The 20355-nt window shown below is 38.4% G+C and overlaps 2 protein-coding genes across 4 annotated transcripts in view; both read right to left on the bottom strand.

Moving 5' to 3' along the window:
- Positions 1-11212, bottom strand: part of papolg (poly(A) polymerase gamma) — a 59453-nt gene extending 48241 nt beyond the window's left edge. For 2 of the 3 annotated variants that reach the window (XM_061910941.1, XM_061910942.1), the window contains exons 1-4: positions 10868-11212; positions 7481-7639; positions 776-842; positions 608-689 (exon numbers count right to left, since the gene is read on the bottom strand). In XM_061910941.1, coding sequence (XP_061766925.1) covers positions 608-689; positions 776-842; positions 7481-7639; positions 10868-10884 — 325 coding nt within the window. In that variant the 5' untranslated portion in view covers positions 10885-11212. The remainder of the gene's footprint in view (positions 1-607; positions 690-775; positions 843-7480; positions 7640-10867) is intronic. The other variant, XM_061910940.1, reaches the window with a different exon arrangement.
- Positions 11213-13850: 2638 nt separating this feature from the next.
- On the bottom strand, positions 13851-16365 carry lhb (luteinizing hormone subunit beta). The gene is made up of 4 exons (XM_061909956.1): positions 16293-16365; positions 16034-16109; positions 14240-14373; positions 13851-14163 (listed from the first exon to the last, which is right to left on the bottom strand). Exons 2-4 carry the CDS (start codon positions 16095-16097, stop codon positions 13918-13920), a joined length of 444 nt encoding a protein of 147 aa, XP_061765940.1. The 5' UTR covers positions 16098-16109; positions 16293-16365; the 3' UTR covers positions 13851-13917.
- Positions 16366-20355: the final 3990 nt, after the last annotated feature.

Below are 20355 nucleotides of genomic sequence, written 5' to 3'. Positions count from 1 at the left end.
CATAATCAGCATGTCCTCATACATTTATGTCTCCTAGTTAAAATTATGTCTGAAAACCTTTGACAAGTTGACTTTAGGTCCATCCCTGCCCATCAGGACATTTTAAAGTGTGAAATACGATCTGCCTTTGGAGTATTTTAAATTGAGAGTAACCCAGATGATTTATTTTGTGTTTGTATATGACTTCCTGTCTCACACATGCAGATCCTCTGCGTATATTTAGCGCATGGATTCGGTACGGCACCGGAATGGCGGCATCGTGCGCAGGGATATGCCAGCGGTGGAAACTGAAACATTGACCAGAATAGTAACGGAAACAGTCTGCCGCCGTGGAGGCACTGTTGTGCAGCCGATTTGCATCCAATATAGGGTCAGACACTGAAGTTTTATATTCCCAATGCATGGCTTTCAAAACGAAAACAAAATATGTCTACAAAAGATATCGCATAATTAAAAACCATAGTTTTGGACATACCATTTTAAACGATCATCTGCGGCATATATTTTTGATGTTTTTGTGCTCTTCAACAAAATAGACAAAATTCATCCAAGTGGAAACTGACCTTATGTTAGTAAGACAAAGTGTCTATCTATGCTCTTGACATACCTTTTGTATGGACTCCAAGACGATATGAACCAAATGTAAATATCTTTCCCCCGACACAACTTATTGCTGATGGTGGAAGGTTCTGTTGGAAGACAGGATTTAATTTGCCTTTTAAAACCAAAATGAATTTCATACAGCATCTTAAATGTTTTCAAACATTTAACCTACCTTCAATTCACTGATCTCTGCGATCCATTCTTTAACGAAGTTATTCAATTTTCCCAGAACCGCAAGTCTGAAATCGAAAAGTATTTAAGTTAGTGATTCATACCATTTATAAATCGTACACTCTTATCTGTGATGTGCAATATTACGTTATTTATTGTAGTACTACATGAAAATGTTAATTGAAACAATACAGCGCTATATTGTTTAAAATCATTTTAACGTCTGAGCTGTAAGTAACATGGTTGTTAATATTGCACAGACAAAAAGTAAAATAAAAGCAACAAAAACTAAAGAGGTATAGGGGTAAAAAAGAGGAGAGAGGATCACTTCTACCAAACATAAGTAGGCTAATGTACAAAACATCCCAACACCAAGCAGGGTTTACCACACATTCATTTATTTGTGGCGGCCCGCCACGAAAGACTTACGGCCGCCACAAATAGATTTTTCGGCTTTTGACTCGCTCGAACGCTCATAAAAGCAATGGGACTCCGTCTGTGAATGGAGCTTGTAGTTACAACTCTGGTGCAGTAGGTGGCAGTAGCCAACTATGCATTGTAACTCCGCTAATTGCACTTAATTCAGAAGAAGAAGACATGACGACGACGAAGTAAAGGAATAACGGACTGACCGGATCAAAATACGAGGCTTTTATCACTCTTTCTCACAGACAAGCGCACTTTCTTACATTCGTCACATACTGTCGCGTCATACACCGCCGCATGAGAGGTAGCAGCATGGGTAACATTAGCTGTGATGCTAGCGGACTGGTGCGAGTAGTAATACAAGAGAAAGAAGAATTAAGAAAAACAGCACGGGATCCATCGTCTGGCGGTGGTTAGGCTTCAAGTGGGAAGATGTCGAACAAGTGTGCAGAAAAAGCGTTAAAGTAGCACCTACTGTTAATTTGAAGCATCATTTGAAAAGTCCCCCGCTAGAGAATGAAGAGTGCTTGAAACTGCATACCAACATCCCTGTTCGGTGCAACACCCACAAAATGCCGAAGCAACCATTTCCAGATCATATGAAAAAAATAAATCCATCCCATCCATCCATCCATTTTCTACCGCTTATTCCCGCGACACATAGTTTAATAACGCCCGTAGTAACCTACCACATAGTAAAGGACATACACTATGTGATTTCCTGCTATGCAGCTCATTTTTATTTGACAGTCATTGAAATATCTTGTGACATCATGCACAAAAGTGCACTTTATTTTTTTTTAAACTATTGAACTGGCGTTCTGTACAAAAAGTGCACTTTAATTTAGTGTTGTTTTGATATGTCATCTTAGTGACATCATGCACAAAAGTGCACCAATAGCTTGTTTTAAAATGTCTCTGACAATCTTGCACTTTGTTTTGAAATGACATGAATTTTTGTGCCACTGCTTAATAACTGTTTAATAAATACAGTTTTGCTAAATTGACTTAATTGTGGTTTCCCTCACTGCATGAAAGTTTAAAATTAGCATATGGCAATGCAGTATGAACAAGAATGTTTTAATGTAGACACATAGAATCATCATACTGCTGTGATTATATGCATCAAGTGTTCATTCAAGGCCAACACAAAATACCGAGATATATATCGTGTATCGTGATATGGCCTAAAAATATTGAGATATTAATAAAAGGCCATATCACCCAGCCCTATATGGAATCAAATCGCATTGATCATACACTGAATCTAATTGCATCACAAAGAGATCACAAAGAGATTTACATCCCCAGTTGCTAGTGACTTGAACACAAATTATTTTCTATAACTTGAAGACAAGACATGAAGACAGCACAGAAGCTGCTTTTCCACTAGAAATGCGCAAAACCTAAATATCGCAATAAGAAAACTGGTAATGGAAACACCCACATTTCGGAAAAACTCAAAAATTAATAAAGCATTTTTGCGCTCTCATGAGGTGTTTTTTGAGACGTTTTGTGTGTTTCGCAAAAGCATGATGAAAACACTTTTTTCGCATTAAAAAGCAACTTAAACACAAAACCAGCGGGGCCCCAATGCTAAACAGGCAGTCGCGGCACCAGGCACTCTCACGGGTCCCTTTCCGGCAACAAAGGCCGACCCGCAGTCGGAAGGACCCACATGCCAAATCAGTAATGTCAAAGGGGCTGTAAGGATGTTGCCTTTGAGCGATCACTCGCTGCTTTCGTCTTTTATTGACATAACGGCAACAGCAGAGGTAGCAATAACTTTTTTGAAGTGCCGTCTCGCGGAAGTAGAAATAGCCCTAGTTTACACTGTCAAAACTAAGATTTGTTTTGTAATGGTCTGGTCCCATCTCAAATGTATTTTATAATTACAGTAGAAAAGATAAGCAAAATTGGCATTCAATTTGTGTGTACATAATAGGGATGCAACAGTAAACGGTATTGTGACGGTTAGTATTGCCGTTTAAATTGTTTTATTATTTTAAAACCGACATTAATTAATGCATTTTAGGCAACACTGCTTATTTCCTGGAAACAAGAGTCGCACTTGCGCCGCTTGGCTGGAGAAAACATTGTCCCTCCAAGTGAAAGGAGCTGATCTCTTCGTTTCACTTTATTTCTCTAGCTTCACTTCCACAGCGTACAGTCTCAGCGTGCGTTAAGAGTGCACTGCTGTTATTAGATAGTGACAGGGGAGGACAGTAATGGAGACGGACGCATTTGTCCCACAATTAAAGTATACCTTGGAGAACAATAATACAGTACAAGAAAAAGTATGTAAACCCTTTAGGATTACTTGGATTTCCGCATAAATCAGGCATAAAATATGTTCTGATCTTCATCAAAGTCCCAACAATAAATAAACAGTCTGCTTAAACCAGGGGTCTGGAACCTTTTTGGCTGAGAGAGCCATGAAAGCCAAATATTTCAAAATGTATTTCCGTGAGAGCCACATAATATTTTTTAACACAGAATACAACTAAATGCGTGCATTTTTTAGTAATACCAACATTTTTTAGTATATTTAGTCTCTTATTCTCTTAATAACATTGTTATTCCAAAGCTAACCAATAATAAATACTTCTTACCATTAATGCGACTTCTTGAACAGGTGCGATACAAAATGGATGGTTGGATTAAAATGCATGAGAATGTTTTATAATTTGAACGTTATTTTTAACACTGTGATTACCAGCGGAATTATTCATTACTTATCGTGTTAAGCAATATCAGCTAAGATTTTTTTGAGAGCCAGATGCAGTCATCAAAAGAGCCACATCTGGCTCTAGAGCCATAGGTTCCTTACCCCTGGCTTAAACTAATACAGCACAAAAAATGTCCCATTTTGCCCTATAAAAACACACACCAGTTTTGAGTTTGCTGTTCTCAAGAAGTATTTTACCCCTGGCTTAAACTAATACAGCACAAAAAATGTCCCATTTTGCCCTATAAAAACACACACCAGTTTTGAGTTTGCTGTTCTCAAGAAGTATTGCATGATGTGAACGATTGCCTTGCACAAAAGTGCTCTATGAAATCCTACAATCAAGAATTGTTGACTTACATGAAGCTGGAAAAGGTTACAAACGTACCTCAAAAAGCCTTGATGTCCATGTTCTACAGTAGTGCTTCTCAAATATTTTCTGTGCCGCCCCCCCAGGAATATGAAAATATTTTGCACCCCACTACTCTGCACTGTGACTATAAATAGTGCAATTTGTCTATAAAATTACTACAACTATACCTCTGCATATCATTGTAAGCTTATTAACATTAAAAGAAACAACACACCGGTCTTTCCTCGTCTCCCGCCGTGGTTACAGTGAAGCCAAGAGCGACATGCGCTTCATCAGGTTCATGTACGGCAAAAAAAGCATGTCCCACGAGGACACGCGCCACCTCTGCCATCGCACCCCCCACTAAAGCTCAAAAGAGGATGGGAGATGCAACAGGACAACGACCCAAAGCATCAAATTAAATCAATAACAGAATGGCTTAAACAGAGTGACCCAAACAAACGGCTTGACCTCAAGCCGATTGAGATGCTCTGGCATGACCTCAAGAGAGCAATTCACACCGGCCTTACCAAGAACATTGCTGAACTGAAACAGTTTTGTAAAGAGGAATGGTCTAAAATACCTCAGGACTATTGTACCGATCTGGTCTGCAACTACAGGATATATTTTGTTGAGGTTATTAATGCCAAAAGAGGGTAGTTAATAAATCAAAAAGTTATGTTTTTCCAAACATGCACTGACTGTTTACATGTTGTGTTAAATAAAAAATGAAAACATTTTTTGTGCAGTATTAGTTTAAGCAGACTATTTGTCTATTGTTGTGACTTTGATGAAGATCAGAACACATTTTGTGTCCAATATATAAAGAAATCCAAGTAATCCTGAAGGGTTCGCATACTTTTTCTTGCAAATGTATGTGATGTTGCTTTCATTTTCTTAACACAGCGTCCTTCACTCAGCTGCTGTGACTAAGAGTTAATGTTTTGTCATCTCATCGACTTTAATGCAGGCTGTTAAATGCCAACACGTAGAGTTGTTAGTTAGGTTACGAAAATTGTGCATTAGATAGATGTATGTATGTATGTATATATATATATCACTCCAGTTTGTTTGTTTTTGGCCAAACTGTTGCACTGAACTACATGGTGGTGTTGGAGAACAAAGTTTGTTTACTTGAATTGATCTTAATTAGAAAAACTACTTCATGTTTTACATTGATATCAAAAGGTACACATTATGTTTTTTTCACATTACTTGTGGGGGGTTTCCATTTCAAGAAGTTATTACTTTAAAAAACACTCAGGTGACATAGCATTTTTTTAATATTTTATGGTGTAAAGTTAATTCATATACAACATATTTCTGTTCAAATTCTTAGCTCCTGAAGGAATCAATAAAGTACTATGTACTATCTAATGGATCTGTCCCAATACAGCATGTACATGAACATATATTTAGGACATGTGAATGTACATAACTTAAACAACAATACTATCAAAATGTAAAAATAGATATAAAAGGCATCATATAATGACAAAATTGACATATTGGTAATATCAATGACCAAAAAGACAAATATTTGTCTTTAAATATATAAATAACGTTTATCTATAACCTTTTTATTAGACATTATTCCCCTGCAACCGGAAGGGAATAAGCGGTAGAAAATGGATGGAGGGATGGAATATATTATATATATAGGGACGGCGTGTCGCAGTGGGAGAGTGGCCGTGCGCAACCCGAGGGTCCCTTGTCCAAATCCCACCTAGTACCAACCTCGTCACGTCCGTTGTGTCCTGAGCAAGACACTTCACCCTTGCTCCTGATGGGTGCTGGTTGGCGCCTTGCATGGCAGCTCCCTCCATCAGTGTGTGAATGTGTGTGTGAATGGGTAAATGTGGAAGTAGTGTCAAGGCGCTTTGAGTACCTTGAAGGTAGAAAAGCACTGTACAAGTACAACCCATTTATTTATTTATTTATATATTACATAATGGCGTCGTGCTCACACACAACCCTGTTTTATATAACGTTATGAAAAATCATGATTTCCATCCATAAGTCCATTTTCTACCGCTTGTCCCACTCAATATTGATAAACATAATCGTAACTATTATTTTGGCCAAAATTGAGCAGCCCTTTGTGTAAAACTAGATCTCATATTAAGGCACCACTTTTGTTGGTATGGACAAAAAGTATAGTTACGTCTTATGGCCATCAGGTGACATTGTGCAAAATTCACAAAAAAATAGCACAATTTTTAAATGTATTTGTATATACTTGTTTTGTTTCTGCTATCTTACTTAGTTTTTAATGCTTGTGTTGCTTTCATCTGCACATCAATCAATCAATGTTTATTTATATAGCTCTAAATCACAAATGTCTCAAAGGACTGTACAAACCACTACGACTACGACATCCTCGGAAGAACCCACATAAGGGCAAGGAAAACTCATACCCAGTGGGCAAGGAAAACTCATACCCAGTGGGCAAGGAGAACTCACACCCAGTGGGACGCCAGTGACAATGATGACTATGAGAACCTTGGAGAGGACCTCATATGTGGGCAACCGCCCCCCTCTAGGGGACCTGTGAGGGGGGGGTTACATTTATACCTGAATGACAATGAATGTGGTGTGTTTAGTAAAAGTAAGTTTGGAAAATGTTGAGCACATTTAAAAATACTGTAATAATAACTGTGATCATTTTGGTAAAAATAACCGTGATAAAAAGTTGGTCATACCGTGGCATCCCTAGTATGTATGTATGTATGAGGAAAAAAAAAAATACTATCTTGTGATATATATGGTTATCGGGATGGAAAAAATTACTTTTAAAACGGTATACGAAAAGTGTCTTGCATTCATGTTATAGCATTGGAAGTAGCAAGTAGTGCACTAGATTGCTTCTCTAAAAAATTATCAATATCACTGGTATGTGAGTTTATCAAACACTGTTTATCTTAATTTGAAAACCTAATACTAACCTTTACCACAGTTTATCATTAATACCGGCAATCATTACATCCCTCCTGGACCCCAGGAAGAATAGTCTCCACTGCGGTGTAGACCAATGGGGATCCTTAATAAACTAGACTAAACCAGTAACACTTTTTTCCCCATGGTAGATTTTTTTTCCCAGTCATGCTCAAAATAACATCTGGAACAATTACTGATTAAACACAGATAAAATGAATAATCCAAAATGCTAAATGATTTTGCGTCCACACCGAGACACTCACCTGTGGTTCAACTCTTCTTCATCTTCAAACACTCCAAAAGGCTTCATAGCGTCACATAGCTTTTTGGTGTACTGGTGGTCCATGTCTCCTGGGGGAGCAAGACTAATTGCCGACGTGATGCCGTAGTGTTTCTGAGGCTGCTGCCCACCTGGCATGTTGCTGCAAAGTAACAAAACATATAGATAACACCACACAATAACAACAGATAAATATGTATAGCATATGTATCCAACTTTTTCTTGGATGAAAGGTTAACATGAAAATGTTAGATGAATAAACCCATGAAGCAAACTAACAACAGTAACCCTGGATTTACACTTTATGCGGAACGGCTGCTGAACGAAAGCGCCCCAGCACCGCCATCCATAGTCCAGCAATCCCCACCGCAGATCTGCTGTGGCTCCGTCACGCAGCAAAATAGCAGACTTTTACAAGATCTGGCAAATCCGCGCGTAATCACGTGATGAGGGGAGTTGTGGTAAAGCAATTCACAAACAGTTTATTCTTTTTTTCCATAGGAGCAGAAGTAAATAAACTTGGTATTCCCATTAAAATATGTGCTGAACAGCAACACAGGCGGCAATTTTGCCTTGATAAACAACTTTTTTTTTGTAGCAAGCAACAATACAACAGTAACGTCTACAAGTGGGAATCTTTAGGCACCTCACGATTCGATTATGATTCAGAACTACGAGCTGATTAAAAATTTACTATTGATGCATCTTTAATTTACGTATATTGGAGTTTAAACATTTTTTCGCTTCACCAAATATGCGTTTATCACTTGCAACTATAAAAAAAAACGATTCATTTGAAATAAGAAACAGTTTAAATAATTCCCAAAGTTAGTAAATTAATGAAAATGTGTGCAAAACTGGACCATAAGTGCCGATAGTAAAGAAGCTGGTCGGATCTCTCAGTGAGGTGGCTCGCTGCGGTGAGGCAAATTTTAGAACTGTCTGCATTACTTTATTTACAATAGATAAATTATCAGTGTTTACTAATCGATTCTGTAATCGTCCATGTAACATCATACCTGAAGAGCGTCACAACAACCACTCCCCTGCTTTCCCAGTCTCCAAATCAGCAGTTATTTGACTCAGGCCCTATATAGCTGCCTGGGATATGCCTGCTTATTATCCTTTAATTTTGAACTTCCAGAAACAGCATGCCCTCCTCCATTTGTGTCAACAAGGAGAAATTATGTCTGAAAAGCTTAGACAAGGTAACTTCATGTCCGTCGCTGCCCATTACAACGTTTCAAAATGTAAAATATGATCAGAATAGAAAACAGAAAATTTGATTTTGAAGTAAACCAGATAAGTTATTTTGTGTTTGTGCATGACTTCCTATCCAACACAAGCACATTTTAGCTAAATTGAACAGATTTGTTGCGGTGAATGGATTTAGATTTAGCACAGGGATGCAGTATAATACATCGACGGCATGTCGCCAACGTTCCGCAGGCGGTGGAAACAGACACATTGACTTGAAAATGTTGTAAGTACAATACCAATGGGGCGTAATTTGCAAAATGCGCAACCGCATTTTGCAAATTAAATGTCAAATCAAATTAAATGTTTATTGTATTTATCACTATACAGTGTACATCCATTACTAAAATACTGACTAAACTACAACCACAACTTGGTTTACTATTTATAAAATATAATAATGTAGGGTTACCTGAAACTTGAAATAGACCACCCGGCCTGAATCCACACTGGGTAGTAGTTTAGTCAGTAGTTTAGTCGTGGATGTACACTGTATAGTGATGAATCCAATAAACATTTGATTTGACATTAAATTTGCACCATTGGTAGTGTGCTTACAACAAAAACAATGGAAAGAGCCTGCCACCACCGTTTAGGTGCTTTTCTGCATTCCGTGAAAATCTGGGGTAAATTTTCTACTGATTCACAACATGTGGCTGCTTTTTATATAAATGCTGCCTAGTTCATCATGTTTCTGACTAATTTGTTGTGATGTTGTTGCTTTTACAGTGCATTAGGTCTCATGTTCCATCAACAACACCAAATAAATGTAGCCAGTTACAAACAGCACACTAAAATAAGACAAATCCCAAACGTAATAAAAACTTAAGTCAAAATGCACAACCTCACTTTAAGTGTGCGAGCATTAGCTGAGAACCAGCTAAAAGGATGCAAGAGCTAACCGGCTAATTCAGCATGGGCAAAAAAGTTGGCTTCCTGCTACGACGAAAATGACCTCACTTTAAATAGATTTGAGGGATTTTCACCATATCTGAGACAAGCTACAAGTGAAAGCACGTCACTGTATGACATTTATCTTACAATTGGACACACATTAACGTAACGGCCTAGCCAACAAGCGGTGGCTACGTGTCTTCTTTAATTTGGTTATTATGACAGTTAGCCAAGCTAAAGTTAGCATTTAGTTTATTCTTTCTGGTTGTTTCCCGGAATACAACACCCACTGTGGAAAGTTAGGAACCACATTTGTCTTACCCGAACATTTATTTCATCACATAACATTTAAACCCTCTTCCTGCTGTAAAACTGTGTTCAACTAAGAACACAAATTTAAAAAAAAACTTCTCAAGTTGCCATTACATTTAGTTACAATGAGGCATCAACGATAGTAGTAACTCATTTGGACTGTCGGTGTTTAACAATACTGAAACAATGCTACGGGAGATAAGTAAGTTACACACGAATTTGGTTTGTTCTCGTAAAACTGTTAAGCGGCAAGCTAACACATAACAGTAGTGTTTCACAGCATTTGGCTGCTTTTTTGGATACATGATGTTAGTTGGAGTTGGTGTTACTGACAAATACGTGATGGTTAGTTAGTTACTGACAAATACATGATGGTTAGTTAGTTACTGACAAATTCGTCCTGTTGTTGCTTTTGCAGTACGTTTCGTCTCATGCTCTACCAACAACGCTAAAAAAGTGTAACCAGTTTCAAACAGTACACTTAAATATGAGAAATAGTAAACGTGGTAAAAATTAAAAACGAAGTAAAGTAACCCCCTCGCTTTTCGAGTGCGAGCATTAGCCGTGAGCCCGCTAACAGGTTGCAAGAGCTAGCGGGCTAGCATGGGCGAAAACGTTAGCCTCCTGCTACGACGAAAATGACTTAATGACCTCACTTTAAACATACTTTAAGAGTTTGCAGTGAATTAGAGACAAACTACAAGTTAACGCACGTCACTGTGTGGCAGCATTTATCTTACAATTGAACAAACATCAACGTTGCGGCCTAGCGAACAAGCAATGGCTACGGGCCTTATTTGCTTATTATGACAGTTAGCTAGGCTAAAGTTAACATTTAGCCTATTCTTTCTGTTTGTTTCTTGCAAATGCACCAACTGAAGAAAGTCGGGACCCATGTTTGTCTTACCTTGACATTTCTTTCATCACACTTACAATACTTGACCCTCTTACTGTTGTAAAGCTGTGTTTAACTAAGGTCAGCAAGTAGAAATAACAACAGCCTCGGCCTGATTACAACAATGGTCACTTTCGAGAGAGCAGCTCAAAAGCTTCCCATTGAACCGGAATCACTTCTTATGAGTTAACATTTCCGCGTGAAATCTTCGAGGGGAAATAATCTTCATAAAAAAATCTTCAAAAATAGCCTATAAACTACACACGCGTCCGAGTACCGAGGACCCTTTTGTTGAAAACTACAAATCTGAAAGAGTTTGTTGGGATGACGTCGGCGTGCAGAGACTATTCATCACGTGACCACCCTGGCCCGCCACAATTTACAGCAAAAGTGAAACTAATGATTATGGATTAAATACGGTCGTTAGAAACAAATATATTAAATGGTGTGACGGTTATATAAACAAAACAAACTAATGTTTATAATCTACTTAAACATTTGCATGCACGAACAACATTTAGAACATTTTCAGCATACATGTGAAACCAAATCATGGAATGGATCAAGCAAAGTAAAAAAAATGTACGAATACAAATACAATCCAGTTTAATAGTGTTGTAAGCACAATACCAATGGCGCGCAATTAATCCAATAAACATTTGATTTGATTTGACATTAAATTTGCAAAATGCGGTTGCGCATTTTGCAAATTTAATGTCAAATCAAATCAACTTGGTTTACTATTTATAAAATATAATAATGTAGGGTTACCTGGAACTTGAAATAGGCCACCCGGCCTGAATCCACACTTGGTAGTAGTTTAGTCAGTAGTTTAGTCGTGGATGTACACTGTATAGTGATGAATCCAATAAACATTTGATTTGATTTCAATCAATCAATCAATGTTTACTTATATAGCCCTAAATCACTAATGTCTCACAGGGCTACACAAACCACTACGACATCCTCGGTAGGCCCACATAAGGGCAAGGAAAACTCACACCCAGTGGGACGTCGGTGACAATGATGACTATGAGAACATGGAGAGGAGGAAAGCAATGGATGTCGAGCGGGTCTAACATGATACTGTGAAAGTTCAATCCATAATGGATCCAACACAGTCGCGAGAGTCCAGTCCAAAGCGGATCCAACACAGCAGCGAGAGTCCCGTTCACAGCGGAGCCAGCAGGAAACCATACCAAGCGGAGGTGGATCAGCAGCGCAGAGATGTCCCCAGCCGATACACAGGCAAGCAGTACATGGCCATCGGACCGATACCCCCTCCACAAGGGAGAGTGGGACATAGGAGAAAAAGAAAAAGAAACGGCAGATCCACTGGTCTAAAAAGGGAGTCTATTTAAAGGCTAGAATATACAAATGAGTTTTAAGGTGAGAATTAAATGCTTCTACTGTGGTGGCATCTCGAACTTTTACCGGGAGGGCATTCCAGAGTACTGGAGCCCGAAATGAAAAAGCTCTATAGGCCGCAGACTTTTTTTGGGCTTTGGGAATCACTAATAAGCCGGAGTCCTTTGAACGCAGATTTCTTGCCGGGACATATGGTACAATACAATCGGCAAGATAGGATGGAGCTAGACCGTGTAGTATTTTATACGTAAGTAGTAAAACCTTAAAGTCACATCTTAAGTGCACAGGAAGCCAGTGCAGGTGAGCCAGTATAGGCGTAATATGATCAAATTTTCTTTTTGCAAATTGCGCGCCATTGGTATTGTGCTTACAATAGGCTGACCATATTCTGAAATCCCACAAAGAGGACACATATATGCACGCCAAGGCCGGTACTAGGTGAAAATTTTCCATTGATACTTGAACTTGCTTTATAAATAACATACTTATTTAAATAAAGCATTTTTTCTCCTCTGTTGACAGCAATGTTGGCGCTAGGAATTTTCAAAATGCTATCAAGTCATAAAAATGGGGTCCCACGGTAAATTTTTGGGGTTCAAGTTTTTTGCAAGCGTTTTGAAAACAAATGTTAAACGTATGCATACACAAGACAAAGTATGCCTTGATTAACAATCAATCCACTACCCCGCTGTCTCGCTCTCACTGTCTCTGCTCCGCCCTCACGAATGCTGGCATGTGCACACCTTCATAATTTTTTTTGTTTTTAACCCCTTCTTAACCCTGGACGTACATTGAAAATACACCCAAACCCTGACTCAAAATGCCGGACATTTGAGGCATTTAAGAAACCCCGTCCGGACAGCCCCGGGGAAAAGAGAACGTATGGTCAGGTCAGTCTAAGTTTAAGAAATTGTTCGGACTAAAAGTGTTTATAAAGTACAAGGAGGAAAAATCCTGATAAATATCTTAGACTTAAACTTGCTTTTATTGTCTTTCAAATTTGAACTTTACAGCTAAGAACAACATTTTGTTGCATTAGCTTGTTGTAGTGCAGGATAAAAGAGTAATAAGGTGCAGATATAAATAAATAGATTACTGTACAGATAAATAAATTATACCCTGCCTTCCGCCCGATTGTAGCTGAGATAGGCGCCAGCGCCCCCCGCGACCCCGAAAGGGAATAAGCGGTAGAAAATGGATGGACACCTGGAGGTTCTGTTATGGAGGCTGCGGAACCTTATTCAAATTTTGGACTATCATACTATTTAATGATGTGACTCACAAGTTACTCATTATCAACTGTTGGTATTACAGTTTGAGTACAAACAAAATGTGTTACAAATTGCCACGGAACCTAAAGGGTAGAAATAAATATAAGCTTTTCATCTTCCTACTTTTTTCAGAAATGCTGTTGTAGGAAACTGGAAATATGAGATTTACAATATTGTAACTGTTTGCATGTTTCTCTCCATAACCAATTGTTGAGGCAATAAGGTGTATCTTCATATTATGATGTGAGTAGATGAAACCCGCAAATGTTGCAACTGAGCACTGTGACCCAGTGTGACATCAGCCATGATGCTGCTTTTGAAATGCATATGAATAAATAAATACAGCACACATACAGTACATTGCAGGAATCACTTTTATTTGTTTTTGTTGTGCTGTTTTAAGGTCACAAAAATCACATGCTTTTAGTCAATCATGTTTTGGGTGTAAAGGTCATCACGACACTGGTCAGGTTTGTTTTCTCCCATGGCAAAGTAGGTCGTTTCGATCGGTACGGTACCACATTTGCATCCGATTGCCACGGGGTACTTGACCTCTGGGTCCACACCTGGAAGACAGTTGGACAGCCGGAACTTTTCGTAATGCACCTCCTGGTACAAGCATACACTTTGGGGGCCCGAGCGCCAGAAGGAATCCATGGAAATAGGGTACTGGATGGAGGAGAACCGACAAAAAATTATTTCAAAGTCCACAGAGCTTATCTCGGAAGGCAAATGCCAACTTTACCTTGGTGACACAATAACCCTCGCAGATGGTCGTCTCAACGATGTGACATGACTTGCATCCGTCTTTCTCTAAGGATAGCTTTTTAACCACCGGCTGACACAATGGAAAGCTGGTGATTTCTAAACATGATGCATCTGGTCACATGATTAGAAAAAAATATTACAAACCCTTTTTCCATATGAGTTGGGAAATTGTGTTAAATGTAAATATAAACGGAATACAATGATTTGCAAATCCTTTTCAACCCATATTCAGTTGAATGCACTACAAATACAAGATATTTGATGTTCAAACTCATAAACTTTATTTTTTTTTGGAAATAATAATTAACTTAGAATTTCATGGCTGCAACACGTGCCAAAGTAGTTGGGAAAGGGCATGTTCACCACTGTGTTACATCACCTTTTCTTTGAACAACACTCAATAAACGTTTGGGAACTGAGGAAACTAATTGTTTAAGCTTTGAAAGTAGAATTCTTTCCCATTCTTGTTTTATGTAGAGATTCAGTCGTTCAACAGTCCGGGGTCGCCGCTGTCATATTTTACACTTCATAATGCGCCACACATTTTCGATGGGAGACAGGTCCAGACTACAGGCGGGCCAGGAAAGTACCCGCACTCTTTTCTTATAAAGCCACACTGTTGTAACACGTGCCAAATCTGGCTTGGCATTGTCTTGCTGAAATAAGCAGGGGCGTTCATGAAAAAGACGGCACTTAGATGGCAGCATATGTTGTTCCAAAACCTGTATGTACTTTTCAGCATTAATGGTGCCTTCACAGATGTGTAAGTTACCCTTACCATCACGAATGCTGGCTTATGAACTTTGCGTCGATAACAGTCTAAATGGTTCGCTTTCCCTTTGGTCCGGATGACACGATGTCGAATATTTCCAAAAACTATTTGAAATGTGGACTCGTCAGACCACAGAACACTTTTCCACTTTGCATCAGCCCATCTTAGAAGATCTCGGGCCCAGAGAAGCTGGCGGCGTTACTGGATGTTGTTGATAAATGGCTTTCACTTTGCATAGTAGGGCTTTAACTTGCACTTACAGATGTAGCGACGAACTGTATTCAGTGACAGTGGTTTTCTGAAGTTTTCCTGAGTCCATGTGATGATATCTTTTAGAGATAGATGTCGGTTTTTGATACAGTGCCGTCTGAGGGATCGAAGGTCACGGTCATTCAATGTTGGTTTCCAGCCATGCCGCTTACGTGGAGTGATTTCTCCAGATTCTCTGAACCTTTTGATGATATTATCGACCATAGATGTTGAAATCCCTAAATTTCTTGCAATTGCACTTTAAGAAACGTTGTTCTTAAACTGTTTGATTATTTGCTCACGCAGTTGTGAACAAAGGAGTGTACCTCGCCCCATACTTTCTTGTGAAAGACTGAGCATTTGTTGGGAAGCTGTTTTTATACCCAATCATGGCACCCACCTCTTCCCAAATAGCCTGCACACCAGTGGGATGTTCCAAAAAAGTGTTTGATGAGCATTCCTCAACTTTATCAGTATTTTTTTCTACCTTTCCCAACTTCTTTGTCACGTGTTGCTGGCATCAAACTCTTAAGTTTATGATTATTTGCAAAAAAATCAGTTATCAGTTTGAACATCAAATACGTTGTCTTTGAAGCATATTCAACTGAATATGGGTTGAAAATGATTTGCAAATCATTGTATTCCGTTTATATTTACATCTAACACAATTTCCCAACTCATTTGGAAATTGGGTTTGTACATAACAACACTACATAACACAAAACAATGCTACAAAACAGAACACATCACCTGGGGCGCCGATCCACCAAAATGCATACAGGGTCAAAACCAAAGTCAGCCTCTTTAGTGCCATGACTTCATGGATCTGCACAGTCAACAAGGTCACATTGTAACAAATAAATACAGTCTTTATGCTTTAAAACTTCCAATAATCACTACACTTGCACTACCAATTGATCAATATCTTAATCAATGTCCATTTTCACCTAGTCAGAACATGCAATTTTAGTTGCATAAATGAGTGTGAAAAGAAATCAACGGTACTGACCTGATAGTGGTATGACTCAGGGGGAGACCGGCTGTCTTTTAAATCTTATGAGGATGACACACTTTTCAAACTGGGCTGGTCTTCAAATTTGATGATGATGGTGATGAAGAACCTATGAATGGGCATACGTGTTGGAAAGGACCTTTTCACCATAACAGTAACAGGAGAGGTTCATGTAATCCAGACAGCCTTCACAGAGGAAATAAAACTTAATTATTTCAAATGATACTACAATTTCATATTTGTTTTATCACTCTGTTTTTTATGTATGATTGAACTGACATGATTACAATATTGCTATGGTTGGTCCGTGTGTGCTCGTGTGTGTATTTTATGCATAAAAGGACCTGAACTACAAACCCCAAAACCAGTGCAGTTGGGTTGTGTAACTCGTAAATAAAAACAAAATACAATGATTTGCAAATCCTGTTCAACCTATTTTCAAGTGAATAGACTGCAAAGACAAGATACTTAACGTTCAAACTGGAAAAATTGGTTATTTTTTGCAAATACTAGCTCATTTGGAGTTTGATGCCTGCAACATGTTTCAAAAAAGCTGGCACAAGTGGCAAAAAATACAGAGAAAGTTGAAGAATGCTCATCAAACACTTATTTGGAACATCCCACAGGTGAACATGCTAATTGGGAACAGGTGGGGGCCATTAGTGGGTATAAAAGCAGCTTCTATGAAACACTCAGTCATTCACAAACAAGGATGTGGCGAGGGTCATCACTTTGTGAACAAATGAGTGTGCAAATAGTCGAACAGTTTAAGAACAACAATTCTCAACCATCTATTGCAAGGGATATAGGGATTTCACCATCTACAGTCCGTAATATCATCAAAACGTTCAGGGAATCTGGAGAAATCACTGCACATAAGCAATGATATAGCGGACCTTCGATCCCTTAGGCGGTACTGCATCAAAAACAACATCGGTGTGTTAAGGATATCACCACATGGGCTCAGGAACACTTCAGAAAAGCACTATCAGTAACTACAGTTTGTCGCTACATCTGTAAGTGCAAGTTAAAACTCTATTATGCAAAGCGAAAGCCATTTATCAACAACAGCCAGAAATGCTGTGGGCTTTGCTGGACCCAAGCTTATCTAAGATGGACTGATGCAAAGTGGAAAAGTGTTCTGTGGTCTGACAAGTCCACATTTCAAATTGTTTTTGGAAATGTGGATGTCGTGTCCTCCGGACCAAAAAGGAAAAGAACCATCCGGATGGTTATAGGCGCGAAGTTCAAAAGCCGACATCTGTAATGGTGTGGGGGTGTATTAGTGCACAAGGCATGGGTAACTTACACATCTGTGAAGGCACCATAAATGCTGAAAGGTACATACAGGTTTTGGAACAATATATGTTGCCATCCTACCAAGGTCTTTTTCATGGACGCTTATTTCGGCAAGACAATGCAAGCCACGTGTTACAACAGTGTGGCTTCATCGTAAAAAGAATGTGGGTACTAGACTGGCCTGCTTGTAGTCCAGACCTGTCTCCATTTAAAAATGTGTCGCGCAATATGAAGCCTAAAATACCACAACGGAGACCCTGGACTGTTGAACAACTTAACTTACACTTAGACGTAGATTTAGACTTAAACTTCCTTTATTGTCATTCAAATTTGAACTTTACAGTACAGATAAGAACAACATTTTGTTGAATTAGCTCTTGGTAGTGCAGTTTAAAACAGCAATTAGGTATAAATAGATAAATAGATAGATTACTGAACATATAAATATATTGCAATTTTGCGTATGCATCCACGTTTACGGATGTAAAGCTTGGACTACCTCCTGATGCGGCCTGAAGATGATGCCAAAAGATCAGATTTGAAGCACTTTGGAGCGTTGGGACTGGCAAAAAAATCTTATCTGCGTCACTTCAGGGCAAAAAAAATCAGATTTGGTGTGCAGTGTGAACGGGGCCATCAAGTATATATTTGTACCATTTGAACCATAGGGATACCTGCAACATAAAAAATATGTTTAGCTCATAGGCAATACCTATAACTAGTACTAGTTTAAATAGGGTAAGTATTTTCTGGTTGAGACATTAAGAGTATTAATATTATATTTTACTAACAATAATTACAATCATAAACCATTTTTATTATTAGCATCTTTGATTTTTGCCATTGTCACTATTCTATTATGCTGTTTATTTTTTTTAACATGATCTTGTTTGAATGTCAATTTCGTCCTTAAAGATTTGACTTATTGTTGTGTATTGAGCTTTTATTCTCTTTAATTACACGTTCAATAACTCATTTACATCACGCTGGAACTATCAGGCTAGTTAAGAGCTCCTTGCTATGTGAAGCAGTTATTACGATTGTAATTTAACAGGTATAAATTGATAAGGTACACAAAATAGACCTGGACTTAAGGGTACACACCTTTCTCACTAAACAGTACACCCAAAGCAACAGTCATTAAAATAAGATAGAATAGACTTTATTTATCCCACAATGGGGACATTATGTGGTTGCCGGTACAAACACATGAAAGCATGAAGGAATGATTAAAGAACAGGACATAAAAGACATTGAAAGAGAGCCGACTCAGTCTAGCTCAGACAGTGGTTCTCAACCTTTTTTCAGTGATGTACCCCCTGTGAACATTTTTTTTAATTCAAGTACCACCTAATCAGAGCAAAGCATTTTTGGTTGAAAAAAAAGGGATAAAGAAGTAAAATACAGCACTATGTCATCAGTTTCTGATTTATTAAATTGTATAACAGTGCAAAATATAGCTCATTTGTAGTGGTCTTTCTTGAATTATTTGGAAAAAAAGATACAAAAATAACCAAAAACTTAATGAAAAATAAACAAGTGATTCAATTATAAATAAAGATTTCTACACATGGAAGTAATCATCAAATTAAAGTGCCCTCTTTAGGGATTGTAATAGACATCCATCTGGATTCATGAACTTAATTATAAACATTTCTTCACAAAAAAAAAAAAAATCTTTAACATCAATATTTATGGAACATGTTCACAAAAAATCTAGCTGTCAACACTCAATATTGCATTGTTGCATTTCTTTTCACAGTTTATGAACTTACATTCATATCTTCTTAAAGTATTATTCAATGAATATATTTATAAAGGATTTTTGAATTTTTGCTATTTTTAGAATATTTTTTGTAAAATCTCATGTACCCCTGGGCATACTTGAAGGTATGCCCAGGGGTACGCATACCCCCATTTAAGAACCACTGCTCTAAGGCAATGTCCGGTCCTTGGGGATGAGCGAGAATCCATCCAAGAAGTATCCGATATATTCAATCAGCCAGAGCTCTGTAAAGCTTGTCCATCTATACGCTTAACGCTCTCTCCACAGCCCTGTCAGTTCCTCCGCATCTCTTCCGGTCAGTCCACGCGTACCCAGCAGCTTGTCTCCGGTGCAAACATGGCCTCGATGCAGACCCAAAGTCCACAAATAAGCACCATAAAGTAGCGCGGAAGTCACGAAAGTACGACACATTGTTGCGCAGTCTTGAATAGGCTTAAACCAAAAGGCAAAAAGAATACATGAAAACAAAAGGGAAACATTAGGAACACAAAGGAGTCGGACACACAAGAGCACAGACCTTTTAGGCACACGCACACACCTCTATTTTTGGGACATGAAATAGCGTTATCATTTGTAGTAATAATAATTGGGCTTTACTTCCCATTGATTTGCATTTCCATTTAAAGAGTTAAAAGCATAATTAGTTTTAATACAGGTACATCGAAGGTGTTTTCTTTCTTTTTTTGGGCAATTGCTTTGTAGTTGGTGCTCGCGTGTTTGTGCTTCAGCAATCTTCCAGGTGCAAGGTGCAAGTACAGGTTTTGGGGATAGGAAAAATATAGTCAAATGAGGTTATGCACCCTATACTGAATCATCAGTATAACATCAGCCAATTTACTTTGATGATAATAAAACGCTGTATACGTACGCGTTGGAAAGTTGATATTCACCAAGACAACCAAAACAGAAACGGTTCATGTGATCCTAGTGGGATTTATTTATCAGATAGCCTTTACGCAGGAAGTCAACATTGAA

The sequence above is a fragment of the Nerophis ophidion genome, linkage group LG09, assembly GCF_033978795.1.
Source record: "Nerophis ophidion isolate RoL-2023_Sa linkage group LG09, RoL_Noph_v1.0, whole genome shotgun sequence".
Classification (NCBI taxonomy): Eukaryota; Metazoa; Chordata; class Actinopteri; order Syngnathiformes; family Syngnathidae; genus Nerophis; species Nerophis ophidion.
Note: the sequence above shows the minus strand (reverse complement) of the source record. Positions and strands in the feature narration are given on the sequence as shown.